General features: G+C 40.3%; 1 protein-coding gene across 1 annotated transcript in view; it reads right to left on the bottom strand.

Annotated features, from left to right (window-relative positions):
- The window catches only part of LOC145404137 (putative ATP-dependent RNA helicase DHX35), a 48,616-nt gene that overhangs the window by 3,944 nt on the left and 29,607 nt on the right, over positions 1–15,065 (bottom strand). Inside the window, exons 9-14 of the mRNA XM_080275764.1 lie at positions 14,825–14,931; positions 13,614–13,793; positions 10,196–10,314; positions 6,177–6,360; positions 5,186–5,339; positions 535–684 (exon numbers count right to left, since the gene is read on the bottom strand). Coding sequence (XP_080131890.1) covers positions 558–684; positions 5,186–5,339; positions 6,177–6,360; positions 10,196–10,314; positions 13,614–13,793; positions 14,825–14,931 — 871 coding nt within the window. The 3' untranslated portion in view covers positions 535–557. The remainder of the gene's footprint in view (positions 1–534; positions 685–5,185; positions 5,340–6,176; positions 6,361–10,195; positions 10,315–13,613; positions 13,794–14,824; positions 14,932–15,065) is intronic.

A 15,065-nucleotide genomic window follows, 5' to 3' on the forward strand; every position in this document is an offset into this window, starting at 1 on the left:
CACCAGCTCAATCCGACTGGAGCGCAGTAATTACCCACTAAACCACCAGGCGCCAAAATTTGGTTATATAGTTACCACCCAACGTAGTAAATGGTTTCCTGGTGTACAGGAAACCATTTGGCTTGTCATTCAGTGTAGAGTCACCCACAGGCAGAAGGAAGAGAAAAGAATGAAAGAAAGAAAGACAGAAGAGGGAGTGTAAAGTTGCCCATAGGCAGAAGGACAAGGAAAGAATGAAAGAAAGGAAGACAGAAGAGGATGGAAGGAAAGAGGGATGGAGGAGAGGAAAGGGCTGACACCCAAGAGCAGCACTACATCGAGTGAGTGGATGGTGAGCACCCCCACCTACCACAATATATATATATATATATATATATATGTACTGTATATATATATATATATATATATATATATATATATATATATATATATATATATATGTACTGTATATATATATATATATATATATATATATATATATATATATAAACTACAGTATTTAGTTTATGAGTTGTTTATAATGGAAAATCCTACCTGCATATAACTGATGCAAAGATTCACACATTATGTATTGTCGTCTTCTCATAGAAGTGTGGTGCAAGTTCTAGGAGCCAGGCTGGGTCAATGACAGTCAAGTCACGCATGTAAATCTTTGATGTGTGGAGAACCTCATGAAATAACACCCTGTCAACGGAAAACAGAAAATATGATAGTTACAGTAAGCCTGTAAGGAGGATTCCATGGGACTTGAAAGGTGTGTACATGAGTGTTTAACCCATGTCACTAAGCATGCCATGGGTAGTTCTCCCCATTTTGTGCTTTACCTTTTTCTTTCTGAAAAGTACCTCACTCCATCCTTGGATGGGAAGGAAGGTCGGGCTGATGGTAATGAAGAATAGTGGTGTTACCTTCAGTAGTACTAAAATATAACTAAGAATACAGAACTAACCATCAATTTTACTCTTGTTTCACTGTACAGTGAATGAAATGATATAAATGATGTACTGTACTGTGCTCAGATCTTTTGGGTGACGGTAACTCCTTCACTACAGTGACATTTTTCATCTCAGGCACCCACTAGTTATTAAAGTGTTGACAGACCTCATGCAGTAGAGGGTAAACCTACCACAGATTCATACTTTCTTGAAGCTGGTGTCCTTCTTGGTTATTTTATCTCCATCTGGGAGGAATTTCTAAATATTTAAAACTGCCTGGGAGTTTGCTCTTTTTACATTTACCAAGGATTTTCCTTGCAAAACTGATAATACAGTAATACCGCAATATAAAGGACTTCAACAGACCAGAATTCGCTTTTATCAGAATTGAGGAGCTACCGGACTAAATTCCTACATATCGGAAAAAGTCCGATAAAGCCAGAAGGAGTCTGGACTGCCTGACTACTTCTGCTACAGTATGTTCACCGCAACAAGGTAAAAATAGGCATGTTTATCAGTGTACAGTACAGTATTATTATATATATTATACCACCTGATTATTGTAGTGAAGGGATAATACAGTACTGCAATGGTAGTGAAAACAGTTTAAAAACTGTTGGTGCAATCCAGACTAATGTCTGATACATCAGAAAAAGTCCAAGTTAGCAGGAGGAAGTAGGATGTTGGTTTTATTGGATTTTTTTTTTTTTTTTTAATGGCTTGGGCCCCAGTTAGTTCATTATAGTGAGGTCTTACTGTCCTGTACAATAAAAATAAGAATAAAATATTCATTTAATCTTGAAAGAAGAGGATTGCATGCTTGTTCAAACCTGGACTATTATAACTTGCACAGGTCACAATGTCATGAACTGGTGCCACAGTTACCTCCCCTCACTCCATTATGAGTAAAATCTGAATGATTAATGATTAAGGCTAGAACACTTTCATACACTCAACAATGATGACATGTAACACACAGCAAATAACACATGCTGATTCAGTATGTGGATGGAAAAGAGGCTCACCACGACATAAATGACTGGGGTCTAATACTCACCAAAAGGCCTACCAAGACAATAATTGGAGTCTATTGCTCACAGGATGCGACTTAGGGGCAAGCAAAGCTGGTTACTTTCACCTTAAATGGTGGGACTAAGTACCCAAGCTCCAGGCCCCGATTGGATGATGGATGGATAATTATGTGTACCCATATGTCACTGTGCCCCTCTGCCATTTTATACCTATTAGACTGGCCACTGACAAAAAATATACAGTATATACTGTATATATGATTGTATATATATATATATATATATATATATATATATATATATATATATATATATATATACTGTATATATATATATATATATATATATATATATATATATATATATATATATATATATATATCCATCATTCAAACCTATATTGCCCCATGAGGAGCGCAGGAGCCCGGGGGTAGGCAGTTGGTCCCGACATTTAAGACGAGTGACCAGCCTCACTCATCCCTGAGTGGCATTACATGAGCAATCAACCCCAACCATCCCTTGGATATAAACCTTCACCGGCTCAATCCAACTGGAGCACAAATTACCCATTAAACCACCAGGTGCCAAAATTTGGTTTATATATATATATATATATATATATATATATATATATATATATATATATATATATATATATACATATATATATTGTTTAGCTTGCTGAAAAATACTTAATTTCAGGACACTTGCAGCACAACTATACCACACAATGACCTAAGAATTAATACACTTTTACTTCATCTCACTGTCTATGAACAAGTTGACTAAATATTTAACTGGAGAAACTTTAAAAACAGTTGTTCTTTGTTCACAAGAGGCATGTTGGGTTTTCCCCGGGCCACCATCTATGGGCTAAATGCATTACAGGATTAATAAACCAAAACCATCTCTTGCATTTAAAACCTTACAAGCCATATCTGGTTGTACGACTTAATTCACTAGACCTCAAGACATCCATTTACTAATTTTAGTCTATCATATTCCATGCATTTTCAAGACTACATTTCTTATCCCCAAACCACCAGGTGTCAGTATGGACTGACCCAAGTGAGGTGGCAAGATGTCACCAGGTGTCGTAGGAACCGCAATAGTTTTCGCGGCACAGTTTGAAGTGGCCGCCACTTGACCTTGTCACCTAAAGTTTGGGAGTGTCTCCTCCCACATACCTCAGTCGTCTCTGTGAATCTGCCAGGTGTAGGACGATTTTTCTGAAACCTCGTCCAATTCCGTTCCCACCTCACATGGACACCTTGCCTCATCCACTCCTGACAAGCCTCTTTCCAAGGATACTAGGAATGGACTCTGTGATAGTGGCGCAGGGCGTGCCTTGGACGCCTATGTGTCTAGTTTATCTAGTACTGGAGAAATTATCACGTTGCTAGTGAAGCCAAAATTGGGGCTGCATGTAAACACACGAACACACCCAGCTTCGCGCACCAAATATTACTCTTCTTCATCACATCCTTACTCATCAATGCGACAACCTACAGACCTGGGGATACAGTGCTCTCTTTTGCAGGAACAAGAGTTGGTGAGTAATATGGGCTTTAATTTGTTTCCCTAACTGCTATAGTTTCTGAGATATTAAGGTTTGAAAACAGGCTATTTTCAAAAAATGCCCATTGTGAAAGAATGACCGCACAATAAATACCCCGGCATGGAAGAGTTAGGAATTCCCTGCTGTCCACCTTGTCTACACTCTCATTCATAACTCTACCTGTTTCTTAGTGTAGATCCAGTCATAAGAAAAAGTATCGTTACCCCCAGGACTGCTCAATTCGAAATGAACGTTAGCTGGCCTATGTGGGCGGGTCCTTGCTGTTTGCCCCTCCCCTATCTAGTGTTGCCATATCACAATCCCATTACAAGAGTTGGAATAATGAGCAAGAATGAGACACCTGGAGGGGAAATATATAAGACGTGTTTGCATTACCCTGAGCGCCCCGACGGGGATAAATGAAACTCGGCACGTTTATTTTTTTCCTACTATTCAACACTTATTATCTATAGAATTATTTTGAATGGTATGAAATCTATAGGCATCGACTGTGTGTGTGTGTGTGTGTGTGTGTGTGTGTGTGTGTGTGTGTGTGTGTGTGGTTAATGATAGTCTAGCAGGGGTGTACGAGTTTGTTTGTTTGCTTCAGATGGGTGGTTAAATGCTTCAGATGGATGCTTCGGACGTCTAGAGGCTGTTTTCAAAGCAGGGGGTGGGTATACAAAATATTAAAGCAATGAGACTGAACATGTATTATTATTTTCCTTCTACTCAACATTTATTATAAGTAGAAAGCAATACATATCATTATTATACTGAAATTTACTAAGTTGGCTGATATTGGCTGAAGTACTATCATACGTCTGGCATGGGTGCACATACTCATTGCCTGTCTGCATGTGTGTTGCCGACTTCACACCATTTAGTTTTATTTTCATTTAATGAATTCAGTGCCGGATAATAAAAAGTACTGTCTCTATGCACAGAGGCCAAACGATCTAATTAGCTTTTATTAGCTCTAGCACAAACTCTAATAACCGTGTCTCACATAACCAACATGGACGGGCTTGAGGTACAAACTTTCCTGTCCCGTCATTCCACAACACTTCGTCGTTGTGTCGTTGTGCATAGCTCTGAAGGGTAACGATAGTTTTTCTTATGGCTGTCCATAAGTGCTTTTTGGTTCAAAGCCATCATCATCACTACAACCGTAACCTACTTTCCTGGGTCTCTAGAGGGTAAAAGGATCTAGAGCATGGTACTTTGCTCTTGAGGCATGAATCAAAGAAACGAAGTCCAAGTTATAATCTCCCTTATCCAGTACCACTCATAGTATGGAGCTGTTTGCTACACATATCCTTCTATAAATACAGAAAGTCCTTGTTAAATGATGCCTTATCCAATATAAACTCGTACTAGTAAGTCTATTAGTAATTCACAGGAAAATGACCTGTTAAAGTTCCATTGCTACCTATAAATCTGATTTGCTAGTTTCTCTAATTCATGGTAGCAGCTGTAGCTTTAAAAAAAAAAAAAAAAAAAAAAAAAAAAAAAAAAAAGAGAACACCACTGGCATAAAATGCACCACAATATATACAAGTAATCTTTATTTACAATAACATCAGATAATTTTGCTCTGTTGAGAGAAATTCTTGTAATCAAAGGGATATACAAGGACTGAACATAATGCACTGACTGACCACTGTGGCTGCTTCTGCGTGTAGAGGACAGATGATGGGTGGATGTGTAGTGTTTGTCGGCCCCTAACAGTGCTGTAATGGCCAGCAGGGTGCAGGTATGCTGCATTGGGGAACAATCCCATCGTGATGCACCGACAAACTGCATCCACACCACCTGTGCATTTAATTAACACCTTCACTATGGTGACATCACTTTCAGTGTAATCATGCTATCAGGCAATTTTAGTCAATTAGGGAATGGGGTTCATGAAAGCTATATCTAACACTTGTTTAACTAATCTCTTGTAAATACAACCAATGAATCAATATGGCACTCACTGTCAGCCTGTTCACCAGACCAGCCAATCCCTAAAATAAATTATGTACAATATGAGAGCAAAACATAAGTATAGCTGCTTGACGTTATGTATTGATCAATAGTCCAAGGTCATTCCACCCTTGGCTTACAGTACTGCTACTGCTGGATTTGGCATTCTGCTAGACAGCTTTGCAAAACATACAAAATCATGAATCATCTAGTATCCAACTCTGATCCTCCAAAGTTTCTTGTATCTCTCAGCTGTTTAGCCTTTCATGAACTAAATCAATCACAACACACAGATAGATAGATATATAGACAGAAAGACATAAACTGACAGACAAATAGAGACATACAGTATTAGTACAGGGACACAAACAGAGATATACTCTGACAAAATCACACACACACACACACACACACACACACACACACACATACAATCACCAATATGGCAATTCTCATCTTCACCTGAAATGATGGGGACCTTCAGCCTGATCAATGGCTTGTCTATCCTAATCATAATTTATTTGGTCCTGGCACATATGCAAACACACAGACAAACAGAAAGACAGACAGATGGACAGACAGACTGCCAGACACCTACAGCCACAGACAGACAGATAAACAGACACACACACAGATACAAAAACATACAGATAGATGAATAAAATTGTCAACAAGGCTACTCACCTTCACTTGACTTGATTGGCACCTCAAACTTGATCAACAGCTTCTCCATCCTGGCTCTGATCTCAGCGGCCCTGGCCATTGCACGATGGCCAATACAGTTGTCCACACACCACTGCCGTGACGACCCATGCTTGATGTACCCCATGTACACATTCAGCAGCGTTATCAGGTCACCCTCCGACACCTGCCACACAAAAACATCCTTAACTCACTGACTGCAGGAACATCTACCTATCTATCTACTGCCAGATGCCACAATCCCATAAGGGGTGGCCATTTGACTGTGAGTTATTTGTTTTACGGGGAGGGGCACTAACCCTCCACCAACCCACTTGCTGACACGTAGGGAGCACGTATGGTTTGGTTATATGGTTACCACCCAGCATTGTAAATGGTTTCTTGGCTTACAGGAAACCATTTGACTTGTCACTCAATGTAAAGCCACCTGTAAAGGAAAGAAAAGCAATAAGAAGGGACAGGAAAGATGGGAGAAATAGGAAGAAAGGAGGGCAGGCACAGAAAAAGAATGATAAAGGCTAGGGAAGAAGTAGGCAGCACTACATCGGGTGAGTGGATGATGGTCACCACCACATACCACCAAATCTTTTTCATTTTAAAGGCTTTAATTCATCTTATGACAGACTTCAAACTAGAGCTTTTATTAACCCCTTCACTACAACAGAGGTAGTGGGTAGGTGGTGGCAACTACCATCCACTCACCTGATGTAGGGCTGCCTATTTCTTCCTCACCTTCATCATTCTTTTTCTGAGTCTGCCCTCCTCTCTTCCTATTTGTCACATGTTTTCTGTCACTTCTGTTACTCTTCTTTCCACTTCTAGTGGCTCTAGAATATGCAACCCAAGTAACCATTTACAATGCCGAGTGGTAACCATATAATCAAATAACAGGTAGATGCGGAGTCTACTATGGTGCCCCTGTTAAACAGGTGGAGAGATGCAAATGCATGTTCACCCACAAACCAAACCTCCACACTCTTCCTCGTATCTCACTGAAGTGAGGCACTGTTTGCCACAATGGAAAATTGGTTCATTGCATGGAACAGCTCTGCAGGGGCAGATTCTTGCCTGCAGTTGATGGGTCTGCTCAACCAGACAGACCAGGGTTACTCAACAACAACAGCTACATGAGAACTCCCATAAACTGAATAAATTGTCTGAAGGTAGCAAGAAAAAACATCAAAAAAGTCCTCCTTAGTGTGAAGGAGTTAAGCACTTCCACCAAAGTGTATATTAATCTTATTGTAGCCACCATCAGACAAGTTTATTCAACTTATGGAAGGTCTCTTGTAGTGAACGGGTGGATTTATGCAATATCTAACCTCTTCAGTAGGAAAATTCTAAAGGTGAATAAAACTGTCTGGAGATGGAAAGAATAAACTGGAAAATACATCCCTGGACCAAAACGGTTACCCTTTTTACTGTGGTTGGTACTCTTGGGTATTGTATTCAGGCAAAAACCAGCTTTTGTTCAACTGAGAGAAATCCTACCTGCCAAAAGTTTCACAAAACTATCTTCAGTAACTCTTTCTCTGTTTCTGATTCACCTAGAAATTTACTTAGGCTAACACAAGGCAATTTTTTTCAGTAAAAAGAAGTCTCAGCAGTAATAGGGTTAACCCCTCCAAGTGTCTGTGGGCATCTTATTCATTTTACTGTAGCTACTGCCAGATGACTGTATTCAACCTTGGCTCTCCCTTCAGCTGTGGAAGGCTCAATGAAGACTGTTCTCTAACCCCTCCAGTTAGAGAAAAAAAAAAAAAAAAAAAAAAAAAAAAAAAAAAAAAAGCTTTGTGCCATCACTGCAGACAACCATCCTCCACTGAGAAGATGGGAAGGGAAATGAGGGTCACTTATATACCAGTATCAGGTCAGCTCCTGTCAAGTAAACCAATGCCACCGAGGCATTATAATCAATGATAGAGTAATCCTTTGATTATCCAACATAACAGAGCCAAAGGCATGTCCAGATACAGGCAAAATCCAGATACAGGGCAATATCCTTAATTGTACCCATACACTACCTATATTGAACCTACTACCTATACCCAACCTATGTGTACAGTGCACCTCATAATTTTGGCAGTGTTCTCTGGCCTTTCAGCTGTATTTAGACATCAAAACACACATAGTAATATCCAATGTAATGCTAGACACTAAGAAAACTATGCATAAACAACAAACCTTACCTATATATACAGTACCCCTCCTAATTGTGGTAGTATTCTTCGGTCTTTCTGCTACGTAGACATCAAAACACACATGGGAATATCCAATTTAATGCTAAATGCTAAGAAAACAAAGCATAAACAACAAAATTCCCCCCCTCCCGAAAAAAAATGAAGACAATGATTGCCAAAACAATTATAACCCTATCGGGGACCGTACGCTTTCATTAAGTTTCTGGGACACCAAGAGAGTGGAGATCCCAGCTATGGCTGCTTCCTTGGCACAAAGAAAAACATTTCTACGGCCAAATTTGTCCCTGGAAATTGGTTATATTGGTATAACTTGTATACCATAATCTTCACTGGTGTTTATACCATAAACTAATAAAAACACACAAAAATGCAGTGAGAATAAACCTGTTCAAGAGTAAAAACTGCTTCAAATAACTTCCCATCAACCTAGTACAAAATTCTGACTGCACCGTGCAAGAGCTAAACGTATGTCTAGATGCAGAATTTCATGAGCTTTCTCATGGTGTTTTCGGAATTTGATACGACCAATAGTTTTTGATTAAATTGCCAGACACTAAAAAAACTCACTGGTGGCAATGCAGGGATGGTGGGAGAGGCACCGTGCTAAGCAGGGGTAGAGGAGAGCAGGGGGAGAGGGAGGGAGACACGCCTAGAGCACTGAGTGTCGAGAGGGATGGAAGAGGGACGGGGAGGTGAGAAGCAAGGGTGGCCGGGAGACTTTGACCATTCGGTAGGAAGCAGGACAGCCATTTTGCTTAGCCTGTCGGTTACTGGCCTGTATTATTCGAGTGCTGGCAGAGCTTTCCAAGCGATCTGGTAGGCTGGGGGACTTTGACCATTTGGTAGGGAACCGGAGAGCCATTTTTGCTCAGCTTGTGAGTTATTACCCGTAAGTAGCCAGAGAGGCTGGCCGGCTACTCAACTGATTTTTTGAATTTGTAGGCCACCCAGGCGCCGATGTCAGAACTTGTTCGGATACAGACAAAGAAATCCAGATATGGAAATAATAGAGCCAAGGCCTAATGTCTGGATTTAAAGCATGCAAGGATATGGAGCATCCAGATAATGGGGGGATTACTTTTATCTGGCTGACATGACCATACCTACAACTGAGGCAATATAGTCAGTAATAACTTATACCTAAAAATTCTGAAGGCTTGAATGGTGACTGAATGGAGCTGCAGATAATTTTTGCTAGGCATTCTGATGCCAGCTCTCCTACCCCAGTATTTTCTAATCCAGCAATATGATGCCATTACAAAAGTTGTAAGTTCTGACTGCTTAAAATTTATAACAAAAACTAAAAGTCATTGGGCATCAAACAGTGAAGCAGAGAAATGCATGTAATATCACATTTAATTAAACTTTTCACAACAATGGTCCCCTTTTCTAATTTACTTTGCCACTTCCACAAGATTTTATAAAATTATGTAGGAGGTTTTGAAATCAAGGGCTCAACCCTTACATTCTGATGACACACTTTTATATCATATTGTTTGTATCTCCAAATAATTTTATTCACTTTCTAAAGGATCTGTAGCTCTGAACACATTATTTTTGACTATATCTAACACCTCTGGATTTAAAAGTCTATCCTAAGATTATTAAAATCTTCTGAAGGTAGCAAATAATATAACAGAAGATACGTCATCAGACTAAAGAGAATGAGATACTGTAGTTCAAAACCTACGATCAGTAAAAGTGTCTGGCATTACCATGAACAAATTATTTAAATAGTTGCCTCAAAGTGGTTGTGGCTTGTAATTCTTAGCATGCATACAAAACTCATCATTCCAGCACCTCAAACTTCCTATGCATGATCCTGGCATGACGGTTCTGACCTCTGGGCTGCTTGAACACATTCTGCACCTGCAACATGGCCACAATGGAGAGGATCTCCTCAGAACACCCATATTCTCCTGAAAGAAATGTGTCAAGAATTCAACAGTGCAGCAGTGTCTAATTATTGTATTCATAAATAAAGCACTTACGGTAGTGGAGTAAGTCTACATATACCACTTTGGTCAAAAGTAAGCTAAGTATGCAATTTTGCTCCCCAACCCTATTACTAACAGATGGTGAACTATCTGAGGCAAAATACCCACCACACTAGGGGATGAAAATTCCATTTTCTTTAAGCGTCTCACCACCCAGAAGGCTGTTTAGTAGCTATGTGGTACTGTCCCAGAATCAAGCATGCCACGGGCTGTGATGTTTAACATTTCTGTCCCGGTACCATGGGATGTTTAATAATCTTGGTTTACTACTGTACAAATGTACTCTGAAGCATGTTAAACTCATTATACTGTACTTTGATGATGCAGATAGGAAGACTGTTGAGTTGGGTATGGTACCAAAATGATTACAAATAATGTCTCAACTATACTGTACATAGTTATGGAGATTACAGTTCTGCTTTAACATAAAAATGTGCACAAAACCATAAACAAAATTCAAAATACAATGCCTATAGTTGGCTAACGTATGGTCGTTTCACTTTATGAATCCAGAGAAAAACACAGTTAACAGTTTGCAATCAAAATGCCATTGATAATATTACTGTAAAGTATTACAGCCAGAATGTACATGATTCAAGCTCAAAAATAAATAATAAAGGATAATTTACATGGATGGTGTTGTAAGGGAGGTGAATGCAAGAGTTTTAGGTGGAGGTCTGAGTCTGGTGAATGTTGATGGTGGAGAGTGGAATCTGAAGCAGCTGCTGTTTGCAGATGATACTGCACTGGTGACTGATTCAGAGGAGAGATTGAGAGAGTTGGTAGAGGAGTTTGGAAGGGTGTGTGAAAGGAGGAAATTGAAACTAAATGAGAATAAGAGTAAAGTGATGAAGTGTACGAGGTTGATAGATGGTAGGGGGATGAATATAGTTTTGAATGGTGAGTTGCTTGAGGAGGTTGATTGTCTTAAATATCTAGGGTCACATGTTGCTATGGATGGAAGAATAGATGCAGAAGTGAAGTTTAGAATAAATGAAGTAGGAAAGGTGCTGGGAGGAATGAAAAAAGTGTTTAAATGTCATTCACTCAGAATGGATGTAAAGAGAAGGCTGTATGAGGGTGTTGTGGTACCGACTGTGTTATATGGGGCTGAAACATGGAATATGGGTGTAGCAGAGAGGAAAAGTTTGAATGTAATGGAGATGAGGTGTCTGAGGAGTATGTGTGGAGTGACGCATATGGATCAGGTGCGAAATGATGAAGTGCGAAGGAGAACTGGAGTTGTTCGGGAGATGGCTGGTAGAGTTGAGCAGAGGGTGTTGCGATGGTTTGGGCATATGGAGAGAATGGGTAATGAGCGATTGGTAAAAAAGATAACTAGATCTGATGTGAGAGGTGTAAGGCTGAGAGGAAGACCACGAATAGGATGGATGGACAGTGTGAAGAGAGCGTTGGATGTGAGAGGGATGTCTGTTGAGCAAGGAAGAGTGGCTGTGCGTGACAGAAATAAATGGAGAGAAATTGTGAATGAATAAGTGATGACGCAGCCCTGAGGGGATATTCTCCCGCATTTGGTCTGATCAGTTAGTCAGGTCAGGTGCGGATAAGGGGATGGGTCTGTTATGATGTGGCAGGGGTAAACCAGTTCTGCTGTCGGGCCCTGCTGCGGATGTCACTGATTGCATTGCGCAGTTGACCCTTGTGCGGTGTGGTGCAGTGAGGATCTGTCCGTTCTCCCCTTTGGGGCTAAGATGCGAATGAATGTGTTTGAATGGATGAGTAAATGGGGAGTGTGTCGTCCTGTCTCGGCTACCTCCCTTTCCTTGGGGGAAGCAGCCTAGGTATATAGATAGATAGATAATTTTTATGGCTGCAGACATATAGCATTTTAAAGGTCACAAAAAATTTAACTGTTTTTCTCTATTTCTTGCGTTTGGTACCTGCTGACTTCTTCAACATGGCACCTCACTTGTGGTCCTTATTTTGAAGGGTGCATCAACTGAAAATAAGTTTTGAGACAACTGTGCCTAAAATTGTGCTATGAATATTTTATTTCCCACAGTTTCCCTCTGCCGCTCATTTGGCTCAAAGAAACAGCCTACAAGAGCATATTGAAGTCTGGACAACTGAGGTAAAAGAGTGGCATCACAGTGATGGAATGCCAGGAAGACTAATAACCAGAAGATCAGAGCAGAGAAAGATGGGAGAGGACTTGCTTAATAGTGGACAAGAAAACAGTCTGGTGTTGCTGCAGCTGCGAATGCTGTTGCTGATAAGATTTATGAAGATTTTAACAATGATAAAGATTATCATGTGAACACAACAATGATGATGACTACATCAACAATGACAACAATAATGATGATGAAGATGATGACGTGGCTCCAGGTTCATCTGCACATGGACTCGGTGGACTGGCAGTTAGAGTTACCCATCTCCTACAGTTCATCATCCCTTTTAGGGGAATATGGTGGTTATCATGTGAACACAACAATGATGATGACTACGTCAACAATGACAACAACAATGACGATGAAGATGATGACGTGGCCCCAGGCTCATCTGCACATGGACTCGGTGGACTGGCAGCTAGAGTTACCCATCTCCTACAGTTCATCATCCCCTTTTGGGGAATATGGTGGGAAATGAGGGACATTTGTATAACCATGCCGCAGAGCTGCCCAGTCATAACGGTACCACTGAATGAAGATGTTCCTCTCTCACACCATGAAACTCACTCATACGCCTAAACTGCCACCCCGGACACTATGAGAGACAGTAGCCATCAGCAATGCATACAAGTGATGATATTTAAGATGATGACAACAATGTGCTCCCTAAGTGTCAAGTGGGTTTGTGGAGGGTTAGTGCCCCTCCCTGTAAAACAAGTAACTCAGAGTCAAATGGCCACCCCGTACGGGATTATGGCATCTGGCAATAAATAGATAGATAGATAGACAACAATGACAATTGTCATGATCATGATGATGATGATGATAACAGTTAAATGTTTACAACAATTACAATATGATGATAAAAGATAATGAGGATGATCATACAATTTCCGATGATGATGGCCACATGATGATAACGTTGTATGATAAGTGATAATTATGACCATGATAAAAGCAACAATGATGATGATGATGATGATGATGATGGCAACAAGAAAATGGTAGTGATAATGACAACAAAGATGATGCAGAGAACAACAACAATGACACATACAGATAATGGTCCATACCAACAATCAAATATACCTGAGACAAGCAGCATTTTAGCAAGGTGTGGCATGAGGGGGAACTCGGCCATATGCTGTCCCAGTGGCTGTGACAGTTTACCCTCCTCTGTTATGGCTGCCAGCGCAAACAGTTCATCCAGGGCAGCAGTCAGGTGGCGGGCCGGTGGGGGGGAGGGGAAGTCAAACCTAAGCATGTTCTCTGGGGAGGCAAAGAAATTAACTGACTGTGTCCACGGATGTTTTTTTTCATTTTTATGCTACCTATCTCTTGACAAATTTATTTAGCTTAGGACAGACCTTTTGAACTAAGGGAGTTAAATAAAGCCTTTAACAAACACCTTCAATACATATGGCCTCTTGTAAGTTTAAATCGTGTGGATGCAGCACAGGTTAACTAAAATGGCTGTCGCCAGGATTTATGGGATTAATAAGGAGGGGCTGGATGCTGAGAGAATACTTAAGTCCTCTTGTTCAGTCACATCATCTCTGCTTTCCCTTGAAGAGCTCATACAGTATTAGGATGGTAAATTAATTAACACTACTAAAAGTATATTTCAATCAATCAATTAATCAATCAATCAAAAACAGTCAAGCCCAGTAGCCACTAAGGCTGGGCTTCCTTAGTCCATATGAGGTCCTCCTAGGCCCACAGCAGTGTTGACATAACAGAAAAACCTTTGACCATCTTAGATATGAACCGCAGCACAACATCCACAATCATCTCCAACCCAGACATCTACCTTTATATAAGGCATCATGGCAGCAAAATTGTCATCTTGACTGCTTCTTCCCATATAGTTATGGGGAGATGTAGGTTCCAGAAAAATGGAAAGAAAAAGTGTTACAGGATAAATAGCAACAGCATGCATAGTTAAAATAGAAAATACACTCATACATTCAACATCCATGACCATGTCATCTTGGGGCAACAAAATACTGCTAATACTTTAGGGATGTACTGAAACAAGTACTAATACATTTTATGGTATTTAACAATACATCAATATTGAAAAAATTACACATGGATCCCAATTTTGGCAGATGAAGTAAAACAGATAATGACAGAATGGTTCATTTCATCCGGCACTTTGTCACAACTGTTATCTACCCTAAGCTAATTCAACCTAACCTCATCTACCTTTGCTTAGATTAAACAACTTCATCTAAGAAAGAATTATTATGCAGCCTTTCTCATCCCACAGTAAGAGTACTGCCCACAACCCAACTTACCAATGCCAAGTGCCATAAGACAGAGGACAGCTGAGGACAGGCTGGTGCGCATCATCTCAGGTGGTGACACTTCACTCAGTTTCTCATATTCCGCCTCGGGGTACAGTCTGCACAAGTAAGTTTCCAATTACAATTTTGAAGATCCTGGCCACAAAAGCATGTGTAAGCCTTTCTTCACCTCTTGCTGGAAATTAGCAGAGATACTGGGTGCCATATAACTCCAGCCCAACCAGTGTTCCAC

The sequence above is a fragment of the Coenobita brevimanus genome, chromosome 62, assembly GCF_032717465.1.
Source record: "Coenobita brevimanus isolate Jiangsu-jjx chromosome 62, ASM3271746v2, whole genome shotgun sequence".
Lineage (NCBI taxonomy): Eukaryota > Metazoa > Arthropoda > Malacostraca > Decapoda > Coenobitidae > Coenobita > Coenobita brevimanus.